This window comes from Ceratotherium simum, chromosome 8, assembly GCF_057802395.1.
Source record: "Ceratotherium simum simum isolate JZ-2026a chromosome 8, ASM5780239v1, whole genome shotgun sequence".
In the NCBI taxonomy this organism is placed as follows: domain Eukaryota; kingdom Metazoa; phylum Chordata; class Mammalia; order Perissodactyla; family Rhinocerotidae; genus Ceratotherium; species Ceratotherium simum.
Genome location: NC_141907.1, coordinates 2,757,811 through 2,781,193, shown reverse-complemented (window position 1 = coordinate 2,781,193; position 23,383 = coordinate 2,757,811). Strand labels below are relative to the sequence as shown.

The 23,383-nt window shown below is 64.7% G+C and overlaps 2 protein-coding genes across 10 annotated transcripts in view; both read right to left on the bottom strand.

Moving 5' to 3' along the window:
* Positions 1-481: 481 nt before the first annotated feature.
* Positions 482-9,888, bottom strand: HGFAC (HGF activator). Its single transcript, XM_087434855.1, has 13 exons — positions 9,684-9,888; positions 9,006-9,162; positions 8,755-8,851; positions 8,412-8,491; positions 7,584-7,706; positions 7,321-7,452; positions 6,727-7,135; positions 6,329-6,414; positions 5,092-5,347; positions 2,602-2,741; positions 2,042-2,182; positions 1,799-1,947; positions 482-730 (listed from the first exon to the last, which is right to left on the bottom strand). The coding sequence occupies exons 1-13, from the start codon at positions 9,789-9,791 to the stop codon at positions 548-550; spliced, it is 2,061 nt and encodes a 686-aa protein (XP_087290981.1). The 5' UTR covers positions 9,792-9,888; the 3' UTR covers positions 482-547.
* Positions 9,889-12,309: 2,421 nt separating this feature from the next.
* Positions 12,310-23,383, bottom strand: part of RGS12 (regulator of G protein signaling 12) — a 131,729-nt gene continuing 120,655 nt past the window's right edge. For 5 of the 9 annotated variants that reach the window (XM_087434846.1, XM_087434851.1, XM_087434849.1 and 2 more), the window contains 2 exons: positions 22,606-23,082; positions 12,312-12,812 (listed from right to left, as the gene is read on the bottom strand). In XM_087434846.1, coding sequence (XP_087290972.1) covers positions 12,586-12,812; positions 22,606-23,082 — 704 coding nt within the window. In that variant the 3' untranslated portion in view covers positions 12,312-12,585. Of the gene's footprint in view, positions 12,813-21,218; positions 23,083-23,383 lie in introns of those variants that run through there. The other 4 variants (XM_087434853.1, XM_087434854.1, XM_087434850.1 and 1 more) reach the window with 3 other exon arrangements.

Below are 23,383 nucleotides of genomic sequence, written 5' to 3'. Positions count from 1 at the left end.
TCAGAGGAAGTCTCCAGCTTTCCCCTCCTGGACAACATGGCGAGGGAGCGCTACAGTCAGGCTGCCCTCCTGAAGCACAAGGATGGCCAGTGGGTGTTCCCGGCTGCCCTGTCTGAAGTTTTAACACCCCATGCACTACTCGGCTTGGGCCCTGCCCTGGCCTTGTGGCCTGGACTCGGCTTCCGTGGCCTGCTCTGGGACAACCTGGCGTGCCTGGACCTGAGCCCCACTTGCCTAGGGGCAGGCCTGAGGGGCGTGGGCCTGAGAGGGGCTGGGACTGGACCCCCTGCCCTGACTCCCTGGGCCACAGGGCCAGACCCTCCCTGTGAGGTCGCAGGCTCCCCTCTCCACTGAGGCAGGCAGCTGGGGTGCTGCTCCAGGTCCCCAGCCGGAGGCCACGGCATCCAGGAGTGTGGCCTGGGCGGTGGCCTGGGAGGGAGGGCTGAGCTGGGGCAGCAGGACAGGCAGCAAGGGCCAGGTTCCTGGAAACGTCTTTATTGCCAGCGAGGCGGGGAACGGTGCGGAGGCAGGATGCCCCCCGGGGGTCTCAGGAGCGATCCTCAGGCCGCTTAGGGGGCCGAATCCGGTCGTTGATCCAGTCCACGTAATTGGCCACGCGGGTGTAGACACCAGGCTTATTGAGGCGCCCGCAGCCGTCGCCCCAGCTGATGATGCCGTACAGGTGGGCCACACCGTTCTTCTCACAGGCCAGGGGCCCGCCAGAGTCCCCCTGCCGCGGAGCAGCCAGTCAGGGCCAGGGCCGGCTGGGGAGACCCGTGGTCCGTGCCTCTGCACCCCAGAACAGCCCCACCGCCTCCTGTCTCGGCCTCCCTCACCCCATCCCCGAAAATGTCCTCAGAGGAGCTAAAGCCCAGAAGAGTCCCAGCCGCTCCCCTGGGACGCAGGACCCCCAGGAGCTCTCAGGGTGGGCTCCTCACAGCGTGGGGGACGGATGGCGAAGGTATTTCCCAGTGGGGAGCTGTCCCTCTTTCCCCGAAGCTCGTAGACAGGCGGCCATCTCATTCCTGGCCGCTGTGTCAGCGTCTGGCCAGTCACTCCCGTTCCTAAAGCCCCGCCGTGGCTCCCTCTCACCTCCGTGCCCAGCGAGGCGCTCCTCAGTCTGGCCCCCCAGCCCCCAGCACCCCATGTGGACCAGGGGGCCCCCTGTGTTCCGGCACATACTCTCTCCCCTGCTTGAAATGCCCTCCTCACCACCTGGCAAACTCCTATTCACCCCTCAGGACAGGTGCAAACGCCCTCCTCCATGAAGCCATCCTTGACTGCCCCCAGGGCGCTCGCTGTACCACGTGGTCCAGTGTCAAGCTCCCCCCTCCTTGCCAATTCTGAGTTGTGTGACCTTGGAAGAGTGATTGGACTTCTCTTGGCCTCAGTTTCCCCACCTATAAGATGGGAGTAGAGCAGCTCCTCCGTCTCAGGGTTGATGTGCAGCCTAAACGAGACCTCGCCCATGGAGCCCCCAATAAGTGTTAATTATTGGGACTGGCTGATCGATTGAGCCCACATGGGAGAACTCTGGATGAAGAGGGGTTGGGCCTTTGGTGTCCTGAGGACAGCCCTGCCTTTGGCTGGACAGCTGGGCCATGTCCGGCTTTGTGACGCCAGCCCCTCCCTGGGACTCCAGTCCACAAGAGGAGGGGTCTCCCTCCCCCGCTCAGAGGGCCTCCAGAAGGAGCAGCTGACCAGCGGGCATGCTCTCTGCCTTGGCTCCTGGCTAGCCCTGCGGCTTGGGTCCCTTTCAGCTCTGAGCTCCCGGGGGCGGCCGTAGGTCCAGGCTCACCTGGCAAGCGTCTGACTTGCAGTCGAAGTAGCCGGCGCACAGCATGTTGGGGCTGATGTCGGCCCCGTAGACCTCCGGGCTGCTGCACTTGTGGTCGGCGACCAGGGGCACCAGCGCCTCCCGCAGGGAGCTGGAGTAGCCGCTCACGTCTGCAGACGCAGTGCTCTCAGGGTGCGGAGGCCCACCGTGCCAGCCACCACCCCCCAGGCGCCACGTGGGCAGGCTGCTCCCACCCTTACTCACTCTCGTTCTGGTGGCCCCAGCCCGAAATCTGGCACTTGTGTCCAGCAGGGAATGGGCTGCTGGGCTCAGGCAGGCAGATGGGCTGGACAAACTGGGAGCGGACGGCACAGCGGTCCCCCTTCTTCTTCAGCCGGATCAGGACTGGGCGGGAGAGAGGACAGAGGTCAGCCTGGGGTGTGGAGGTCATGATGGTTGGAGGGTGGCCACTGAGTCACACGGTGGTGCAGCCCCTACTGGGCAGAGGGGCTGTGGCCCAGGAGACCCAGGAGGCTGCAGAGGGCTGGCCCAGGGCTTCCTCCCGCCAGGCCGAGGCCACTCTGCCACACGGCACCCTTGTGGCCCTGGACCCCCTCCCCCCCCTCCTCTTTCCCTTCTCTTCTCCCTCTGCCCTCCCCTCGTTTCCCTCCCCTCCCTCTCCCCCTCCTCCCTTTCCTCCCCCTCCTTCCCACCGTGTCTGAGGCCTTCCTGGTGCCCACCCCTGCCTCTCTCCCGGCTCTGGCCCGGGTGTGCCGAGCACACATCCCCAGCCCTGCTGTACCCCACCATGTCCCAAGCCTCACCGAGGTCGTGGTCACTGGGATTGAACACCGAGTACAGGGGGTACAGGATGTACTTCTCGATGCCAAACGTCTGTGTAACGTCCGTTGTACGGTTGAAGAAGTGCTGACCCAGGACCACCGAGACACTGTCCCTGGGGGGGCTGTGCAGGGGAAGCTGGAGGCAGCGTGACCCTGGCCTTCTCCTCGGGCCCCTGAGGTTGGCTCTCCCCCCACCCATGGTGCCCATGCATGCCAGACACAGCCCCAGGAGGGCGAGGCAGAGCAGGCCCCCGCAGCCCTGGGGAAAGGCTAAGCAGGGGTGGGCGGGTGGGCAGTAGTGACAGCAGGGAGCGGTGGGCTGCAGCCACACCCGTAGTCCTGGGCGGCACCATCTCTAACTCCACCCCTTTAGTCACCCCGGGTGGGCCTCATGCCGGGTGAGGTGGGGGGGGGGGCGGAAGGTGTGGCACTGAGATTGGGCCCCAGTGGGTAGATACCCAGCCCTGCCTGCAGCCCCTGGTCCGTGTGGTGCCCCGGATACAGGCCCTTACTCCCGCTGGGCACAGATCCTGGGCCTCCTTAGTCAGCCCCTCTGCTGACCCCGAGGCACAATCTGGGCCTCCGTTTTCCCATCTGCTGTGTATGGTGTCACTCCCACCCCGGCTCAGCCCTCCTGCCTCGGACTCCACCTCCAGGCCACTGCGGGACCTTGGCCACTCAGCCCTCCCAGGCCTCAGGCCCTTCTGGAAAATGGGCTCCCACACTGAGGGCAGCCGGACGCCCAGCACACAGTGGGGCTCGGTGCCCTGGCCCCCAGGCAGGGCCAGCAGCCCAAGTCCAGGGCCAGAGCCGGGGCTCCTGGGCCTCACTCAAGCGGCCTCTTAGGGTGGATGGACAGTGAGCTCGGGGCTTGAAACCCCCAGGCCTCCGAAGGGCCCGAGGGGGATGGGGTGTTGCAGGCTGAAAGAGCTGTGTGGAACTGGGGGCTGCGGTGGTGGGGGTGGGCATTGGTGCCCTCTGCATCAGCTCTGGGCAGCAGGTTCTGCCTTTTGCCCCCACTAAAGGAACACGCCCCTCCTGTGAGGCCACCTTGGTGTCCAGGAGCCTGAGCCAGCCCCCTGCCCTCAACCCCGCCTGTCCACACCTGTCCTGTTCTGCCTACCTCCACCAGCCCTGCTTAGCCAGACCTGGGATCAGCATGCTGGGGTCCCGCCCACAGGGGATGGGTACACACTCCACTCCCCCCCACCCCCGCTTGGCCGCTCCCCAACCCCTCCCTGGATGTGGGGAGTGGATGCCTGCTGCGCTCCCCCAGCCTTTTAACCCCCTCCCATCCCATTCCATGTGAGGAGGCCTCAGGGGGCCAATTTCACAGGCCCAGCAGGGAGCCTGCTGCAGGCCACACCACCGTCAGCACAGGGCAGGACTTGCGCCCACTGCCCACCCACGCTGTAGTCCCCGGGGTGACTGAGGGGGGCTCACTGCCCGACCCTCACGCTGCCAAACTCCCAGCCCTCTCCTAGCCCCTGATCCCTGGAATGCCACTGTCAGGCCCATCCCCTCCCATCGGACCCCCAGGGGGAGCCGCCCAGGCAGAGCCTCGCCCCCATCACCCCGGTGGGAGTGGGACAGGGGCTGGACTTTCCTGCTCCCAGCTCGCTGACCCCCTGGGTGTGTGGTCGAACTCGAACTCTGAGGCCCCGCCTGGCTGCCAGCCCCGGGCCGCCCTCCCCCGGGGACCCGCTGAGTGGGCGGGGCCTCCGATTTCCTGCCCCCACTCCCCGTGCCTCCTGCACAGCCAGGGGGCGGGGCCTGGAGGGCGGGGTCTGCGCGGGGACCAGGGACGGCTCCGCCCACCGCCCTGCTGCGCACGCGCGCTCCCCGCTCCTCCTAGAGCCGCCCCGCCCCGCCCCGCCCCGCCCTGAGCGCGATTGCCGAGAGCTCTCAGGGCAAGGACTGGACAGCCACCCGGGGCGGGGACGGGGCGGGTCTCTGCAGCCGCCACGCCCAGCACCGGGCTGAGCACTGAGTCCCACATGGTCAGAGGGGCGACGGAGGACGGAGGGGCCGAAGGATGGGGGTTACATGGGTAGGTGGGGACACATGGGGACACGTGGGTGATGGTTAGGAAGAAGTGTGTGAGGACAGGCAGATGAGGGATGGGGAGGGAGAGTGAAGGATGGGTGAGTGGGTGGGTGGGGCTGGATGGGTGGGGAATGGGGGATGGATGGGCGGGTGGGGGATGGAGGGTAGGTGATGGGTGGATGGACAGAGGGAGGGATGGCAGTAGATGGATGGATAGGTGGATGGGGATGGGTGAATGGGTGGGTGAGAGATAGATGGGGATGGAGGGTAGGTGGGTAGATAGGTGGCTGAGGGAGTGGAAAGATGTGGAATGGATGTGGGTATATGGCTGGCTGGGTGGGTGGACGTGAAGGTGATGCGGGGTGGACGAGTGATGGTTTGAAGGATGGCGTAGGGGTTGTGGACACTGGGGCCAGAGCCGCTCACCTGTTGGAAAAGCAGTGGGCCGCAGACACCACCCAGCAGGTGTGGACAAGGCTCCCAGCGCAGAAGTTGTTCCCAATGTAGATGGCGGCCAGCCAGGGGTGGGAGCCGGGCAGGGAGGAGGAGCCACCGATGATGCGTGGCCGTAGGAAGCTCCTCTTCTTGTGCCGCTTACCGCAGGTCTGGCGTCCAGCTGGGGCGGGCTCAGGCAGGGTCAGCAGGACCTCGGGGGGCAGGGGCTGAATTCTGGCAAGGGATCCTGGGAGCACAGGTCACCAGGTCACACGCCAGGGCTCCTTCCACTCACCCCAGGCCAGAGAGGGTCCTGGCTGGACTCACTGTCCACCATCCTCAGGACCCCTGGTGGTTCACCCGCCTCCTGCCCCACCCCAGGCAGCTCATCTGGAAGAGAGTCCAGGGCTCGGGTCCAGCTCTGCCCTTGTGGGCACATGATTACTCCCTGAGCCTCAGTTTCCTCATCTGTAGGATGAGGAGAACAATGTCCAGTCACAAAGCCTTGTGGGAACCAGAGTGGCCTGGCACACCTGGCAGGTGTTCACGTCCCTCCCAGCAGCCTGGACCCCAGAGCCAACCCCAGGATGGTTCGAGAGCCCTGGGGCTCAGGGGTCAGAGAACGGACTGGCTTCATGGAGCTGCCCACCCCTGGGTCTGACTCCAGGGGTGCCTGCTGGACCTCCCACCCATGGTTTTGTGGGGGTTTTTTTTGTTTTTTTTTTTTGCGTGAGGAAGATTAGCCCTGAGCTAACATCCGTTGCCGGTCCTCCTCTTTTTGCTGAGGAAGACTGGCCTTGGGCTAACATCTGTGCCCATCTTCCTCTACTTTATATGGGACGCCGCCACAGCATGGCTTGATGAGCAGTGCGTAGGTCCATGCCTGGGATCTGAACCCACGAACCCCGCGCTGCCAAAGCAGAGCGTGCAAGCTCAACCACTACACCACCGGGCCAGCCCCCTCCCACCATGTTTTTTGGGGGCCGTCCCGGCATGGTTCAGGCTGGGCGGGAGCCACCTGGAGGACCTGGTGACCGGCATGCCCGCTCTGACCCTGGTGCCAACCTCCTGCGTGGCCTTGGACCAGCCCTACTCCACTGAGCCTCAGTTTCCCCGTCTCAGGTGGGGAGCAGTGGTTGCCCAGAGAAGAGGCCAGGCGTGGGGGAGGGGTGGGGAGGGCGACAGGGCCTCCGCTGTGAGCTGGGTGGGGGTGGGGCCCGCTGCGCACCGCAGGCCGCCAGGCGGCAGTACTCCCAGGAGAGCGCGCTGTCCTTCACCACATAGCACCAGGGCCGCTCGTCCTTGTCTGGGTTCCTGGAGAGCACGAGAGGCGGGTTGGGGGAGCCACATTGCCCCTCAGAGAGGGCAAGCGGGAGAGAGAAATGGGGACGCCTAGCAGGGTGCGGCTTGGGACACCCCCAACAGCGTTTTGCTCGTTCTGCAGATGGACACAGTGGCCTGGGCCCCGTGGGCCTGATCCCGGCCGCAGGCTCTCCTCACGGGGACCACCTCCCAGGCCGAGCGGCCAGAAGCCCCCGGGGGCAGGCCAGGGCAGGAGGGCTCCCCCAGGACAGACCCCACCCGCCCGGGATTAGGCGGCCTGGGGCAGGCCAGGCCGGTGCTGACCTGCAGTAGGCGTGGGGGCCCAGGCCGAGCAGGGCCGCGGCGCCCACGGAGTCCACGTGCAGCTCCTGGTAGAGCAGGTCTGAGTTCCAGGCCAGGCAGCTGAGGCCCGAGGCAGCAGTGCTGGCCACGCCTCGGTACTCCGTGCCGTCCCCCTTGAAGCAGCGATGGGCGGGCACTGTGGGCGGCGTGGGCTGGGTGAGCCTGGGCCCGAGGCTGCGTCCACCCTGACTCCCGGTCCCCAGGGTGCAGGGCCAGGAGACCGACCCACGTGGCTGGAAGGCCAAGCGACTCGACTCACCGATGTTGCAGAGCCGCCCGACATAGCCTGGGGGGCAGGCGCATACGGAGGTCCCGGTGGGCACGAGCAGGTGGCAGGTGCCCCCGTTCAAGCAGGGGCTGCTCAGGCAAGCTGGGGGGAGGGCTCAGAAGCTAGGCCTCAGGCCTCGAGGGGCCGGCCTCGTGGGGGTGGGGTCAGGGCCTGGATCCGACCCCTGGAGCTCATCGCTGGGTGCCCCTGGGCGAGTTCCTTCCCCTCGAGTGGGGCGGGGACACGGGTCTGGAAGGCTCTGTGACCCCTCCCCCGGCCATAGGTACCTGTGTGGCGGGTGCCCTCGCACTGGACCCGGCCCCCCGCGCACTCGCACCGCTCCACCCGGCCCTGGTGCACGCGGGCCCAGCGGTCGCCCTCCTCCAGGTACTCGTAGCGCGTCTCGTCAAAGCATTTCTCTGCAGGTCGCAGAGTGAGTCCCCTGCCCCCTGCACACCACTGCCCCACGCTGGCCCCTCCCCCTGCACTCAGCGGCCACCCTCCCACCCCGTCCTCCCAGGATCTGCCCTGGCCCCCGCGGCCCGCTCACCGGTGCCACAGTCCTTGCCCGTGAAGGCCACGGGGCAGGTGCAATGGTAGGACTCGGGGGCCTGGGTGTTGGAGCACGAGCCCCCGTTGCGGCAGGGGCTGGAGGAGCAGGGATCCGGGGCAGCTGGGACACGCAGGAGGGGAGGGAGCGTCTGAGAGCCGGGCCAGTCTGTGTGTCCCCCAGCCAGGACCCTCCTGCTTGCTGAGGGATGGCAGTGCCTCCATCGGGCCTGCTGCCTTAAAGCGGCCCCTCTGGGTCCCTTGGGGTGCAGGGGCCTGGGGTGGGGGGGGCACGGGCTTCCCCAGACGCCCCACCTGGCAGTTAGACCCTGGGTAGGGGCCCCTGGCTCTACACTCGGCACTCTGGAAGCCCAACCCCCCCCCGTCAGGCAGCATAGTCCCCTCCCATGTGCCCTGGGACCCTCATAAGCAAGCTGCCAACACTGCACCCTGCAGACCCCGCAGGTCCTCCCCCCTGTCCAGGGCTCTGCCTTTGTGGCCGCAGGGCCCGGCCAGACCACCAGAGGGCACCTTGGGCCCAGCAATGACTAAGGCAGCTGCAGCCTGGAGAGGACAGGGTCCTGCCGGGGTGGGGGGGGGCTTCCCCCTCCACACTCCTGCAGTCTCCTGGGCTGGTGGCTTCTCTGTCGCCGCCCGGCCCACCAGGCCTGCAGTGGGATCAATCCTGGAGCCCTCTCCTGCCCTCCAGACAGCTCTGTGCTCTTGACCCCCACCTCCGTCAGCACATTGACCCTGGCACCTCCCAAGCTCACCCCCAGCCCCAGCCCCTCTAGCCAGATTCAGGCCTTCCGGACCCCCGGGCACCCACCTGGGTCCTCCCGGGGCGCGGAGGACTGCACACAGTAGCCCCAGGCCCTGTCCCGGTCATAGTTGTGAGTCGTGGCACACCTGGGGGCAATGTGTGCAGTGATGTGGGGGTCCCAGCCCCAACCCATGCAGGGCACCCCTCTGACCACTCTGGAGCTCTCTGCCATTCACTCGCTCACTCATTCATTCAGTCATTCAAGACACCTGCCGTGTGACAGGCTCAGTCTGGAGCAGGGGTGGGGGCGGAGGGTGGGCAGGTCTCCAGGGTGGACAAGGCCGTGGGGACTGGGAGGAGGGGGGCTGCTGGTCTGTGCTTGCAAGCCTTGCTGCAGCCCGGGACCCACCATTTCCTGTGGGCGCTTCCCTCCGAAGTGCAGGAGTGGAGCATGCGGCCGCCATAGCGGAAGGGGAAGCTGCACGGCCGCCCGTCCTCGGTGAGCACTGCCGGGGGAGGTGCAAGGGTCAAGGGGCTCCCATGCTGGGCACCTCCTGACTCCTCATCGCACACCTCACTCCCCAGCGCTGCCCGTGTTCCTCCCAACCCACCCGTCCAGGTGCAGCCCGCCACCTCCTCCAGAAAGCCCTCCTGACTCACCTGGGCCCCCAGGGCTGCTGCCAGGCAGAGGAGTGAGTTCCTCACCACCAGGTCCCTCTGCCTCTGAAGCGTTCGTGTTGGGAGTCACCGACGTCACGGGGATCATGGGGATTCCAGGGATCACTGTGGCATTAGGTTTTGGGGTTTCCGTATGGCTCTAGGAGGAGCCAAGAGGGCTGTGACCAGCGTCATTGTGGGCCGGCCCCGCCTCGGTCAGGACCCACTGGGTAGGCTTCTCGCAGCCCCAGGCCTGTTTCCATATTGGGGCCATCAGGTCTCGGAGCAGGGACCAGGGGGACACTGAACATTGAGGCCTCAGTGGGGCCCATCCTCTCCCCCTCCCACTGAGCCCAATGGGTTAGACGGGGCTGGCTCAGGGTCTGCCTAGGCCGGGGTAGCACTGCCCTCCAGGCCTGAATCCTGGGGAACGTTCTGGGGCAGGGACAGGAGCAGCTGTGAGGCCGTTGGAGCCCCCACCTCCAGCCTCAGACACTTGGACCCCCAGGGCCCGGGGCAGGGCCCGTCCCCCAGGCCAGCCCAGCAAGCCCACCTCACCCCTGAAGGCCAACTTTCACCATGTGGGGCCCCCACTCCTCCATATCCCTGCCCTGGCCTCTGCCCCAAGACCCAGAGTGGGCACGGGAGCCCACGGTCCCAGTGCGATGGGTCAGTGCTCACCCTGCCGGCCTGGGGCCGGGCCTCCTGAGGTGCCAGCAGCAGCAGCAGCAGCAGCAGGGACAGCCTGGGCAGAGGGCAGGGGCTGGGGACCCAGGCCCAGCGCCCCATGGCTCCTCCTGAGCTGGCGTGAGGGGCAGCAGGAGGCAGGAGCAGAGCGGCCAGGGCCGGTGGGGGTCAAGGCCACCTGGAAATGATTAACCCCGGCTGTCTCCTGTGCTTGGCCCACAAGTCCTCCGTATCTGCTGCCAGGCTCACCTCGCCCAGGACAGAGGGCCCACCTGTTCCCTCTGGCCTCAGCCATGCTGGTCCTGGACCTGACAACGTCCTCAGGTCTCGGCTTAGAGGCCTCCTCCAGGAAGTCTTCCAGACATGGCAGGCCCCCTAGACTACAGGTCCCAGCTTCCAGTCCCCGCCTGGCCAAGGGGCTGGCCACTGTCTGTTTGTGAACTGTTCATAACCAGAGCAGCTACCAGTGCTGAGCCCTTTCAAGGGCCCGGGATGGAGGGTGGGGTGCTGGCCCCAGGGCAACAGGCCAGGCACAGAGAGGAGGGTGTGTGCACCGGCCTGTGTTACAAACAGTGACCCCAGGATGCGGACCTCTGCTGCCCCCAGCACTTAAGCCTGGCCCCTCCCGGGATGCGCCTGGGATAGGGACCCTCATGGGAGTAGAGCTGGGGGAGGTGGGCAGTACCAGAGCTGCCTGTGTGCCTGCCCTAACTTTTGGGGGTGCCCAGGAGTGTTCCCTCCCCCACCTCTCCTGGACCCGCTTGGGCACCTCCTCCAGGAAGCCTTCCCAGCCCTGGACTCCCTTGGCCCTGGGCTTCCGCCATCACAGCCTGGATGACCTCACTGTCCCCATCTCTGTCCAGGTCTGGCCCCCACCCCATCCTTAGCCCTGGCTGGGTCGGGCTGTCTCTGGGTATCTCTAGTCCCCCGCAGAGCCCTAGCCAGACACCTAGGAGCCATCAAGGGCCACAGAGACCTGGCTTGGGGTCCTGCCTAGGTCTGCGTGCACATTGCCCTTCCTACCTGTGAACCGGGGTGGGAACACTACCCTCCGGACGCAGCTGCAGTAGTCCCCCCACCCAGCCCCAGAATGCGTGACTGGGGGCTGCGGCAGAGCTGCCATGGGAACCTCTTCTGCAATTTCTGTATGGCTGTGGAGACAGGGGCCCCGCCGGTTCCCCATGAGTCAGCTCTGCTGCCCGCATGGGGCGGAGGGGAGGGCTGGCGGCTGGCTCTCCACTTTGGTCTGGGGATTCGCCTGGCACCACAGCTGTCTCGCTGTGCGCCCCAAACCGCATGCTCTCTGAGCCCCCCTCTGTGCAGAGGGAGGGAGAGCAGAAGCTGAGTGGGTACCTAGCTTGGCACACAGTGGGTGCTTGGGGCACGGTGGGTGCTGGGGGCACAGTGGCACTGGGGGCAAAGTGGGCACTGGGCAGTGGTGTTGGGGGCACAGTGGGTGCCGGGGGCAGAGGGCACTGGGGGCACAGTGGGCGCTGGGGACACAGTGGTGCTGGGGCACAGTGGGCGCTGGGGGCACAGTGGTGCTGGGGCACAGTGGGCGCTGGGGGCACAGTGGTGCTGGGGCACAGTCGGTGCTGGGGGCAGAGTGGGCGCTGGGGGCAGAGGGCACTGGGGGCACAGTGGGCACTGGGGACACAGTGGTGCTGGGGCACAGTGGGCACTGGGGGCACAGTGGTGCTGGGGCACAGTTGGTGCTGGGGGCACAGTGGTGCTGGGCCCCTCTCCCATTCAGACACCTCCCCCGGGCCCCTGCTCAGAGCACCGCTCATTGGGGGCCACTCCCTGGAAGCATCCAGAACAACCCCAGCGGCCTTGCTGTGCGCTCTCAGGCCTAGGGCCCTCTCTGACAAACCTGACATGACAAGACACCCTCCCCCTGCCAACGCCAAGAAGGGAGGAGTGTGGGGGGCCCCTCAGCACTCCGCTGCTCAACGTTGGGGTTCCACCGAGGCAACCTGGGCTGATGGCTCCGTCTCTATTTGCTTCGGCCCAACACCACATGGTGGCCCTGCCCACTGGCCTGGCCTGCCACCCTGTCCCCTCCTGACTAAAGCTCAAGCCGTTCTGTAATCAGACTCACTCCAGCCTCAGGGCCTTTGCACGGCCTGACCCTCTTTTCCAGGCCTTCTCAGCAGCCAGGCTTCTGCTCAGATGATCCCTCCACAGACAGGCCCTGCCAGACCACCCTCTAAATGAGGCCGAGGACAGGGGGACAGGGCACGGCGGCCTGAAGGGTCCCACTGTGCCCCCGGGAGCCTCAGAGCACAGACCAGGGGCCTGGACAGAAGACCTGGCTCAGAGCCGTAGACCACAGTGACCTGCAGAGCTGGCGGGTCTCCCGGGCCGAGCCTGGCCCCCAGTGGAGGCCACCTAGAGAGGACACCCTGTGTTGGCCTGTAGGGGTGGCACGAAGCGGTGGAGACGGGCCTCTGACCCGGCAGGCTTGCTTCCTCGCTCCCTGCAGTTCTCTGGCTTGGTCCTGCCCACCTTTCACCTCACCGGAGAGCCCTCCTCTCCTCGGCCCCTCCCCCGATGCGTTCACAGAGCCCCACAGGAACAACGGCTCCCTGAGGGCAGGTCTGGGACCCCAGCACCCAGCACGAGGCCGACACTCGGGGGGTCCTCAAGGTCGCTTTATTGGGGGAAGGCTGGACGCTGAGGGGCATCGGGGCACAGGGTCCAAGGAGCCCTCTGAGCCAGCTGTGGCGAGTGTCCGGGGCCAGGCCCCCTGCCCTCTCCTGGTTTGGCTCCAAGGCCCTCAAGATGGGCTGAGGCTGCCCCTTGAGATCGTGGCCTCCACATGCATGTCCAGGTGGGGCAGCTCAGACGAGGGTGGGGAGCGACAGCCGGCGGGCGGGGAGGACTGCGGGCAGCCTCAGACGAACGTCGCGTGGTGCGGGCTGGCCTTGGGCTTGGCGGGCCCACCTGGGATGGGGCTCAGGCCAGGGAGGTCTGATGTTAGGGGTCCGCAGGCCTGTGACCTCCGGGGGCCCGTCTGCACCCCCAAAATGCTGCCGCCCAGTCCGGATGCCAAGCCAACGACACGGTCCACATCGATGATTGTGTTGACTGGGAGGCCTTGGCTGCCTCGGGGCCCACCTCCTGTCACAGGGATAAGAGAGAGGCTGTCACCTGTCTGTCTGCCCTGGGCTCTGGAGCCCTGCAGGCACCCAGGACAGGAGACCCCACCCCACCACACCCTCCTTGCACAGACCCTGGCCTCAGGACGGGTTCCGGAAACACTGAATGCATCCCAGAGGCAGCTGACCTCCAACTTCGGGCCCCTCAGCCTGGGGCAGGAGCACTGGGAAGATCTGCAGAGCGCCAACCTCGTGGGCCCACCAGCCCTCGTGGGCCCACTGCACGCCCGGCACGGCGGAGAGGCCCCGGCAGACACGCCACACACATCATGGGGAGATTCCCTCGGCCAAGGGGGCCAGGGCCGTGAATCAAGAGGTTGGTGCAGGAAGCAGGCAGTGGGGAGAGCAGAGGCCGGGGCTGGGTGCTGGGTGCTGAGGTCTGGGGGTGCAGGGCCCAGGTTCTGGGCAGTGGGACCCGGGGGAACCTCTCACCTATCACATGGACACCCAAGGCTCTCTGTACCCTGCCCTCATCCAGTCTGTGCCAGGCCAACTGGGGTGTCTCACCCACTCGGGGCTGTCCCCCTGAGCTGGTTCCTGCTCCTTGGGAAGAGCTCAAGAGCTGTTCAGCGCCTGAGCCCCTCACAGCTCCCCACTGGCCAAAGCCCCCAGCCTTTCCCGGCCACTTCCTCCTCATTCTTCCCGGTGGCGGTACATGCCCCTCCCCAGCCCTGATGATGCCAGCTGTCCCCTCGCCAGGGCTGTAAGTGGGGAGGGTGGGTGTGCCCGGTGTGTGGGTTTGTGTTTTGGGAATGAGGACGCATGCTGTGCTCATCTGGTGGAGCTGGGATGGCAGAGGAAATGGGTAGGGGGAGGGGAGGGGAGGTGGGGTCCAGAGCCCCACGAGGGCTCCAGGAGGATGCTCAGGGGATCCAATCCACCTCCCAGGGTGGGGTGCAGACAGCGGAGAACATGTGGGGAAGCTGTCTCCACCCACCCCACCCCTACTGTGGCTCAGGAACAGAGAGCCACCTGCTGAGGCCCACAGCACTATCTTGCCCTACCCGCCCACCCCACCCTGGGCTAGTATGGCCCCTAATTCCTCCTGGGGGGCTGTCTGCAGGGCTCACCCTTAGGCTGCGGGGGCTTCGGGGAGCTGGTAAGTGGGGCCAGGCCCTCGGCCATGCCAGGGGTGCCGGGGGGAGGCACCCCTGCCTGTGCTGGGCAAGAGGACCAAGCACAGTGTGGGGGTTGTTCCAGACGGGGCTGGACCCTCAGGGCAAGGCCCCCCACCAGGCACCCTGGGCCTCCACCCATGGACCTCACTGCTGGTCGTCTCTCAGGGCTGCAGCTCACAGGCCAGGGTAGGGCAGGGAGGGGCCTGAGCCTGGCTTCCAGCCCCCTGCCAGTGCCCCCTCAATGCAGCCACCCGGTTGTCCATCTGCCTGTGGCCTCGGGCCCACGTGTTCCCCCTTACAAACTGTCCTTTCCAGCCCCTGCTCCAGGTGCTGAGTGCCCCTCTGTGCTCTCCCACCCCATCCCCAACACCTGGGGTCGTGTCCCCCCTCCTCCACATCAGCCCCTCTTCCAGGCTGCTCAGTGGTCAGCCAGGCCTCTGGCTCCAAGCCCCCACCTCACCCCCAGGAGTTGCCAGGCTGCCTGAAACTGCCTTGGAAGCTTCTAGACCCTGGGCGGGGGCAGCCCCACCTGCCTGCCAACCCCCAGCCCCCCGGGAGAGGCCCGCCCGCCCAGAGTTGTCACTGCTCTGTCACGTCCGGCTGGTCCCTGGCGGGGCCCCTGGAGGACAGAGACCTGTCTTCCCAGGTGCAGTCCCCAGGGACCAGTGTGGGTGGGCACAGTGGGCCCTCGGAGCTTCCTCCACTGAGCTCCCCTGGCTGACCCCCAGGATGGGGGCCGGGCAGTGCTGCCCGGGTTTGGGCCCAGGCAGGACTTCAGGGCCCTGGTCTGGCCAGGGGTAGGCAGGAGCCCTGGCGTATCTGCAGGGCTCGGTGAGGGGATGTCCTCGGTGAGCCTGGGCCGAGGAGGCTCCTAGCCCTGGCCTGTGGCCCACATCAGACAGACAGGCTGGAGGAGGAGTCCAGTCCCCAGGGACAAGGGGTCTTGCTACCATGACTGCTCCTCCCTGGGCCTCAGTTTCCCCAGCCTTGCTGGTGGAGGTGAGGACTCTTCTTCCCTCGTGGGTCCAAGGCCTATAAGCGAGATTGGGGATGGCCGTGGGGGTCAGGAACCTGTGCTTCCCCAGCTGCTCCGTGGCCCCCAGAGTCCCCTCACCCCACTGCACCCCACGCCTCCAGAAGTGCCTCATGCAGGCTCTCAGACAAGTCACAGCCTGCGGGCAGGGGCGCGGCGTCCTCTCTAATCACAAGTCAAGGTGGCAGATGAAGAGCCTTTCACCCCAGCCTCCACAACATATCGGCATCAGGGCACCTGGCCCGCACGTGCCATCCGCCCCCCGGCCTCACAGGGGGGCTGCTCAGGCCAGGCTGTGTGTAACCTATTCAGGTAGGTCTGGCAACGGCAGAGCAATGGGAGAGATTTTCAGGAAAAGCTGGCCCTCCTGAGGTCCAAGGGTCCACATGGAGCAGCCGTGACTAGAAGCTTCTCCCAGACAGTCCTTTAGTCATTCAACAAATGTTCCACTAGGGCCACTGGAGCCACCCTATCCCCTGCTTGTCACTGTCCCCATGGCTCCAAGTGCCAGGCTGCAGGGCCGGGAGATGAGGGGATGGGGCTGGCTTCGCCTTGGATTCAGGATCACGGAAAGACGCAGGGGTTTGCCCCCTCAATCATTTGTCCCCATTTGGGGCATTTGTCTAGAGTGTTAAAGGGCCACACAGGTTCAGGGGCCCGGCCCTCTCCTGTCCAGCCCCATATGACCCCGGGGAAGACGGAGGCCTGCAGGGGGATGGGCCTTGGCCACAGGCCCCTCTGACCGCTGGGTAGCTCAGTGGGCTCAGGACAGGGAGGAATCCCTGTTTCTGGGGACGGGCAGTTTGTCCATGGACCAAGGACAAGTGTGTCACAGGCAGGGTGGCCGAGGTCCAGGCCCTTCCTGCCTGCCCAGCCCAGACTTGCTCTCCTGAGTAAGTGGCAGCCCCAGGCCCGTGACTCAGTGGCAGGGGCCCAGCCCCAGGCAGCAGGCAGGCGTCATGGCCTCCGTGCCAGGGCCTGCCCAGAGCAGCTGCCTGCTCGGCCTCCTGAGGCTCCCCAAGCACTCCTCTGGTAGGGACAGCAGCACACAGGACCCGCAGGGCTCCAGGGGCCGCCATTTCCAAAGGGAGCTTGGTTGTGCTCTGTGCACGAGGTTTGCTCCCTGCGCGGCCTCATTCTGATGCCCTGTCTCACATCCCTCAAACACCCAGACGTGAGGCTGGACCCAGACCTCGTCTCCCACCCCTCAGGCTGGCCCTCTGCTGACCGAAGTCTGCAGTTCCGACCCTGCAGTCAGGCTGTCCCTGAGGGGACCCTGCTGGAGCCTCCACGGTAATCTGGAACCTCGAGAGCCCCTCCTGGGAGCCTAGAGACCTTCCCTTTACGTATGGGTCAGCCCTTCGCCAGCTGTCTGTCATCTGTCCCTCAGGCCACCCCTTCATTTGTCCATTAGCATTCTCTGTGCTGGCTGCCAAGTCTTTGGTCCTTAAGGCTCCATGTTGGGAGAAGGTGGTGGCGAGTCAGGACCCTCCTCTTGGGGTCAGCGGGGCACAGGGTTGTATGGTAGGCCAGGGCGGTGGGCATGGCCAGACCCTTCGGCCACCTTCAGGCTCTCCCTCAGGACCCAGCCCCAGCTGCCTGTCCCACGGTCCTTCCTGCCTCCAGAGGGACCTTCCCCATCCACTAGACACTTTGCTGTGACTTCTGCCCCCCATGCTCTGAATCATCTGCGAGGCCGGGTCCTGCCTGTCCTTTGAGGACACCCCGCCACCTCCTCCATGAAGCCTCCCGGGCTGTCCCTTGGAAGCTCCCAGAGCACAAGGAGACATGGATGCAGCTGAACTGGAAAACTCAAGGGAGGGAAGTGGCTGGAGCAGGGACCCCATGGTCTGCCCTGACCCGCCTCTGGCCTCTGCTGGCCCTGGGCACCCCATTTCGTTCTGCGTGCTTCCACAGAGGCTGACTGGGTCCCCATGGGAAAGAGTGGGGACAGCCCCGACTGAAGCCCTGGTTCTGGCTCGTGACACACCCAAGGTCATCCTCCACGCAGTCCCTGGAAGCCAGCACCATGACTGTGTCTGTAACGGGGAAGGGGAGCCTGGATTAAATTCCTCATTCAACAGATCTGCACTGTGCACCTACTGGGCGCAGGGACAGCAGCCACAGCAGCACATGGCGAGGGGAGGGGGCATCTGCAGGGAGAACGGGGACAGGCAGTGGCGGGGCCACATCAAGTGCATGCATGCAGGCCGGCACACCCCGGGGAGAGGATGCAGGTGGGAGCTCCCTCAGTGCCAGCCCCAGGTGGGAGCGGGTGGCCAAGGCCCAGGACCCCATGCTGTGCTGGAAGGGATGGTGGGAGTGGGGGTAGGTCACGCTGTGGGCCACTGGTGGCCCATGGCTTCCACTCTGAGATCAGGTGGAGCAGACCAACTGCAGGGCACAGTGAGGAGGACACAGGGAGAGGGTGGGGCAAGCGGTGGGAGACAAGGGCCGTTGGCCCGAACAGCCAGGACGACAGAGTTGTCACAACCCATGCCGGGGGTCCGGGGAGGAGAGGCTGGGCCAGCTTGGTCAGCCCTGGGAAGTCCATGGAGGCCGACAGAGTGGGCCAGGCCAGTGCAGGAGCCCCCAGGCATCTAGCAGGAGATGGTCCACTCAGGGCCATCTGGCCAGGGCAAGGCCGGAGCAGCAGAACATGCTCCGCTGGAAAGAGGGTTCTGGAGAGGCCAGAACCTCCCTAGCAGAAGGCTGCCCTCCTGGTGACTTACAGCCCTGAGACTGGTGGCGGGGCCCCTAGTACCAAGGTGCCTCCGAGAAAGCCAGGCAGCCACCCCATCCACATCATGGTTTGTGCTGGCGAGGGCGGGGCTGTCTGCCCCTGGAAGGCAGGTGTTCATGGTGGGGAGGTGTCCCTCGGTCACCCCAAACCTCTGGTGGAGAGAGAGGATGTCAGAATGGACGAGCACAGACTTGGAGGGACGTGGAAACAGGAGGCCAGGCCCTGGGCTGGGGAGAGTTGCACATCTGTCCTGGGAGGCCCTGACGCCCCTGGGGACAGGCAGCTGGACCAGAGCTGCAGAGGAGGCCTCCCCATGGCTGTTGTCCTGGACGCAGCTGGAGTAAGGTAGGGTTTCCTCCAGGGTCCCCAGCCCAGGGCTTCCACCTCACCTGGGACTGGGCAGGTATGAGACTGTGGCTGGCAGTCCAGCCTAGGGGTCGTGGAGGAGGGGGTGTGGCTGACCACTGAGCAGCCAGGTGCAGATGGGCTCCTGGGACTCATGGCCACACCAAGGGCATGTGATTGGCTACCTTTACTGCCAAGGTGAAGGGCATTGCCCCTCAAGTAAGCACATGGCCTCTAGTTAACCGTCTAGCTCCGTTTCCATGGAAACTTTGTTACCAGGCCACAGAACCCGCTGGCTGGTGGTCTGCGTGTGAGTGAACAGGGAGAGCTACACATATCTGCTAGGAAGTGAGCTGGGGGCTCCCTGAGAGCCGCCACTCTGGTAACTGGACATACCTTTGGGGACCCTGGACGTTATGACAGTGGGGCACGAGGCCTCAAAGTTGGGGTGACTTCTGCCCCACCCAGTGAGCAGCACCTCCTTGTGCCTGAGCCCCCGCTTCTCCTGGGACCCCAGGCCAGGGTGGCTGTGCGAGGACTCCTCCCCTCATGAGAGGAGAGGTGTGTGGCCCTGCTGGCAGCTGGGCTCCTGCGTGATCACTGAGGGGCTGCACGGCTGCAGAGAGCAGCTGCAGAGCTGGCTGAGGAGGGGAGCAGGGAGCCAGCATGGCCTGTGGGGCCCCGGGGAGCCTGGCCTCTGGAAAGGGCTGGGAGGGGCTCAGCCAGGACCAGACCCAGGCCTCCAAGGCCAGCATAGCCAGGTGGCAGTGAGGGGGAAAGCCAGGCTCTGCCTTGTGGGCCTGGATGAGGGAGCCTGGGGGGCGGTGCTGGAAGGGCGAGGGGAGGGTGTGGGGGGTGTGGAGGGCCCTTCCTGACCCTCTGGCCCATCTGTTAGACAGAGGGAGGGCAGTTCAGGAGAGACTTCTCTGAGCCTAGGCCCCCGGGAAGGGCTCCAGACGGGCCCTTGCAAAGACCTCCCCCAAATCCCACAAGGTCGAGACCTGCACCCTGGTCACGGCCCGCGGACCCTTCACTCATGCATCGTGTTGATGCTGAGCACTGAGTGTAGGCTCAACGCTCAGCCCTGGGAGCCGAGGCCAGGACCTGGCCTCGGTCCAACACTGTCTGAGTGTGGGGGGGCCTGGGGCCTCCGGTCAACGCTGAGGGCGGCAACTTGGCTGGCTCTGGACACCCCTCCCCAAATTCAGTTCAACGGATGTGTTTTTCTCACTAGGAAGAAGGTACCCTTTATCCGCACACCCTCTCTGAGTATGTGGACACAGGAGTCTTCTCCCAGAGAGTAAGCAGACCTGTGCCACAGCACCACCCTCTGCATGGGCCGTGTGGGACCAGCACTCGGAACCTGACTCTCGCTCTGCCGGACCTGAGGACACACACCGCCCGCCCCTCTGGGCCTCCCAACCCGGGACGGAAATGCCAGAAGACGCCCACCAGCTCCCAGGGTTTTTGCTGGAAACAAATAGGTCCCAGTTAGGAAGGCAGCTGGGAATTAGGATGAAAACAAGCACAGGATAGGTTTTCAGGTTGTGCCTTTGGAAGGAGCACTTCACACCAGAGGCCCAGTTCTCGGTCCACACGTCCTTCTGAATATCTCTATCCTCTGGCCACACAGGGCGTTGACAGGCCTCTGCGTACGTGAGCGCTGGGGATCAAGGGCCAAGGTGGGCAAGCAGCGTGGCTCTCAGAGGCAGACCCTTCCTACTTGGGGGCACATTGCTGGCATCACCCCAACCAGCTGCACAGTCCAGACATGGCTGTAGGTTGGAGGATCCAAGGAGCATCCCCACATTGTGTTTCTCACCCTGGACAGAGAATCCACAGTGGCCTCCACGCTGCTAAGAATACTCCACAGCAATTGTTAGGGTCTATGAGAGTAAGTCTGGAGGAAACCCGCCTTCCCAACCTGGGAGAGACAACGTGGTGCTCAGTCCACACGCGCCCTGGCCCAAGGGTCTAAGAGACCTCGTCAATAGGATGGAGGAGTCTCAGGTGTGGGTTTCCCTGCATCGCAACGTGGAGGCAACCAACACAAGGCTTCCGTGGACAAGTGACTCTCCGCCAGAGAATTTGTAGGCGAGGGCTCACTCCGAGGCCTCCTCACTGCTGCCCGGTCAGGCTGGCTCTAGACTGTGCTGCACAGAAGCAGCTCAGTCCCGAGGCCCCTCCCAGCAGACAGGCTCGTCAGCTCTGAAGACACTGGATGGATCACAGACCCTTCACAGCTCCTCATGGCCCAGCTCACTGGCCTGTGGCCAAGACCCTCCCACCCTCTCTCCTGCTCAGGACAGCCTGAGAGCCAAGGGTTCAGGGTCCCCACAACCCAGGGGGCTGGGGGGCTAGCAGTGGCCATGGAACTGGTCCTGGCCAGTGGTGGTCAGGAAGAGCCTGCCAGAGCGCTGGGAAGACCTGCCTTCCCACATGGCTGGTGCCAGCCCCCTCTGCCCTGAACATGTCAGGGACAACTAGTGCACAGAGGGCGCTGATATCCCCGAGGGACGAGCCTGGGGAATGGGAAGCGCCTGGCCTGGGTGCTGATGGTTGTTAGGTTGTTAGGCTCAGAAGACTGAGCCCCGAGTGGGGAAACCGTGTGGGCCCGACGCCACAGGAGCTGAGAACAGGGCAACCACGGGCCGGCCAGCCAAGCTCGGCCTCAGGCTGATGAGGAGCAAGCCGGAAGGACTGGGCCTTACTGCTCACTGACCACCGCCTGACGGCCAGTCTTCTCTCCTGGAGGCGACAGCACACGGGGGAGGCCATACCACCAAGCCTGCCCTGTGTTCTCAGGCAGGAGGCCCCTGGCACACTAGGCCACAGCCCCGTGTGTTCAACTCCCCGTTCCTGCCCTCGTGGTGGCCCGGGGTCGGCGGCCCCCACTGTCAAACCTGCCCTCCTCGTCACTGCGGCCGCGGCACAGTGGTGTTTGTGGGTGTATATGAAGCGCTCAAGAATATCTGTCAAGTGAATGGTAGGTTTTTAAAAGGCAGTATATTAAGGTAAACCCAATGAATTCCATTAAAATATGTAACATTTTCCCTGGATTAAAATACATCTACAGTTTTTTAAAGTGGAAACAAATTTTCAAATGAGAAAAGAGTTTTAAACCAGTCCAATGATGAGATCAGAGTTTATTACTCTTGGGAGAACACAGACTCAAAGCACAGGTGAAAACTCCACACGGGTATCTACAGCAAAGCGCAGAGGGAAAGTCAGGCGCGGCGCAGGTGTGCAGATGGGCTACACGCAGGGGAACGCCGTGCTTCTCCTGGTTCTGTGTCCACGCGCTGTCTCGGTGGGAAGGCGCCAGGGGAGCCTGTCCCACACGGCTCCTGTCCTCCAAAGTGCCCGGATGTGTACACATGTACAGAACACAGTGACAAATGTCCCCTGGCTCCCCATCGAGACGTGGGCTGCAGGTCCGACAAGACCTGATCCTGGGGCAGGGCTCAGACTGCCGTCCGCATCCTGGACCAGGGGCCCGAGCAAACGGGGGCATCCATGTCGCCCCCAACAGCAGATCACCAAAAGTGTCCATGCATCATGGAGCACATAGAGGAGAAAGGGCAGCCGCCAGGGGCTCTGAAAGCGTACACTGAAAAGGCTCCTGGCCTGCATCGTGGGGACCCTGGGACACAGGCACACAGGCCGTGGCCCGAGGGCGGGGCAGGGCGTGGAGCTGCTCCTGGAGGCTGCTTTCCCAGGAGGCTGGGAGCCTTGCTTCATCTTCCAACATTTGTGGTTCTCGGGGATAGTTCCTGCCACCAGCCATTCCGTTCACCTTCACACACTAAATTCATGCTTCCATTCAGAGAAACGCCTGGACTATTTGAGGTCAGGGACCCCCCACAGAAATTGCTCTGATGCCCTGGGCGCTGAGCCACTGCCTGGCGATGTGGGCCCACACGCCTGCTGTGTGACCGAGTGGGTGGAGTGTGAACACCCCCGCAGGTGGACCACGGTGTCCGCGAGCGCCGTCCTATTCTAAATCACGGGCAGCTTGACTTATGTGCTCACAACGAATACTATTGTTTTTTTCAGTCTTGAGACTAAAACACTAAAAATATTAGCTATCCAAATTTTAAAAGTAACACATAAATTTCCAGGGCCTTGCTCGGTGGCTAACGGACCCGGGACTGAGGAGGAGGCGAGGGGAGCGCCGGTGTCTGTCCGGGTGCGGGAGCCGCTCACAAGCCGCGCCCTATCCAGAGCATCACACCACACCTGAACGATCCCTCCGGGCCCTCCACGACCCTCCTGACCGCACTCTGACCTCAGCTGCCTCCCGATGCCCTCCTTCTAGAAAAGGCAGAGGCAGCCACAATAAATACAACCGAGGAGGAGGAGGGCACGCTGCAGTGCCTTGCCAGATAGACCTCCAGGGCACATGGCTCACTTACCAGAGCTGCTTCTTTTTATTAGAAACTGGGCAGACAACAGCGGGTGGACAGTGGAGGAGCAAAGAGTCAAAGGTGAGCTGGGGAGTCAAGCCTGGAGGTACCTGGTCTCGGAGGTCCGGCGGGGTCCTGCGGGGTGGGGTCCTGTGGGGCGGGGGGTGGCGGCAGTAAAGTGCTGTTGGGGCTGCTGATGTCGCCCTCCCCCGTGAGCGTCAGGTCGGCCACGTGCTCGCCCTCCATGGTCTGGACGCTCCCGGCCTCCGCTTCCTGCGTGCGGGACGTGGGGGTCAGGGGGGCGCAGAAGGGCGGGCTGTCGGCTGAGCCGGGGCTGGTCGCCGGGCTTGCGCGGCAGTCTCGGGCGGGCCCCTGGGGCTCTCGGGGCCGGGGAGCCTTCTCCCTGCCATTGCTTGTCGCCGTCCTCTTGCCGAAGCCCTTGGCGGGGGCCGAGGAGGAGAGGGCGAGCTCGGTGGGGCCGGGAGGCAAACGCAGAAACTCGGGCAGCACCAGGTCTTCCTTCCTCAGCAACCCGCGCTGGTCGTCTGCTCTGTTGCTCTGAGCTTTGGAAATGAGCTCAAAAAACTCTATTGGAAGAAAACCCACATTGAGCAAGTTTTAGAGAGTTTCACACTCAGGCGTGACACAGCACAAAACGCTCGTCTAGAAAGCTCTCCTTACGGCGTCCCGTCCTGAACTAAGGGCTGCAGGCCGGGCGTCTGCATTCTCCACCATCTGCCCCCACGGAACTGCGGAGGCAGCCCCGGGCCTCTAGCACAGCCTGTGTTCAGGAGTCCAACAGCACTGCACCTCCCTGAGGATTCAGCTGTGTGAAATCCAGACTCGGAAAAACCAAAACCCTTGACTGAACGTGGTCGTGCGCGGCCA

Coding starts and splice junctions, on each gene's coding strand:
- HGFAC (XM_087434855.1), bottom strand. CDS start 9,791: ATGGGGCGCTGGGCCTGGGTCCCCAGCCCCTGCCCTCTGCCCAGGCTG. Junction 5,348..6,328: donor CTGCCGCCTGGCGGCCTGCG/GTGCGCAGCGGG, acceptor CTGTGCTCCCAG/GATCCCTTGCCAGAATTCAG. Junction 731..1,798: donor GCAAGTCAGACGCTTGCCAG/GTGAGCCTGGAC, acceptor GCTCCGCGGCAG/GGGGACTCTGGCGGGCCCCT.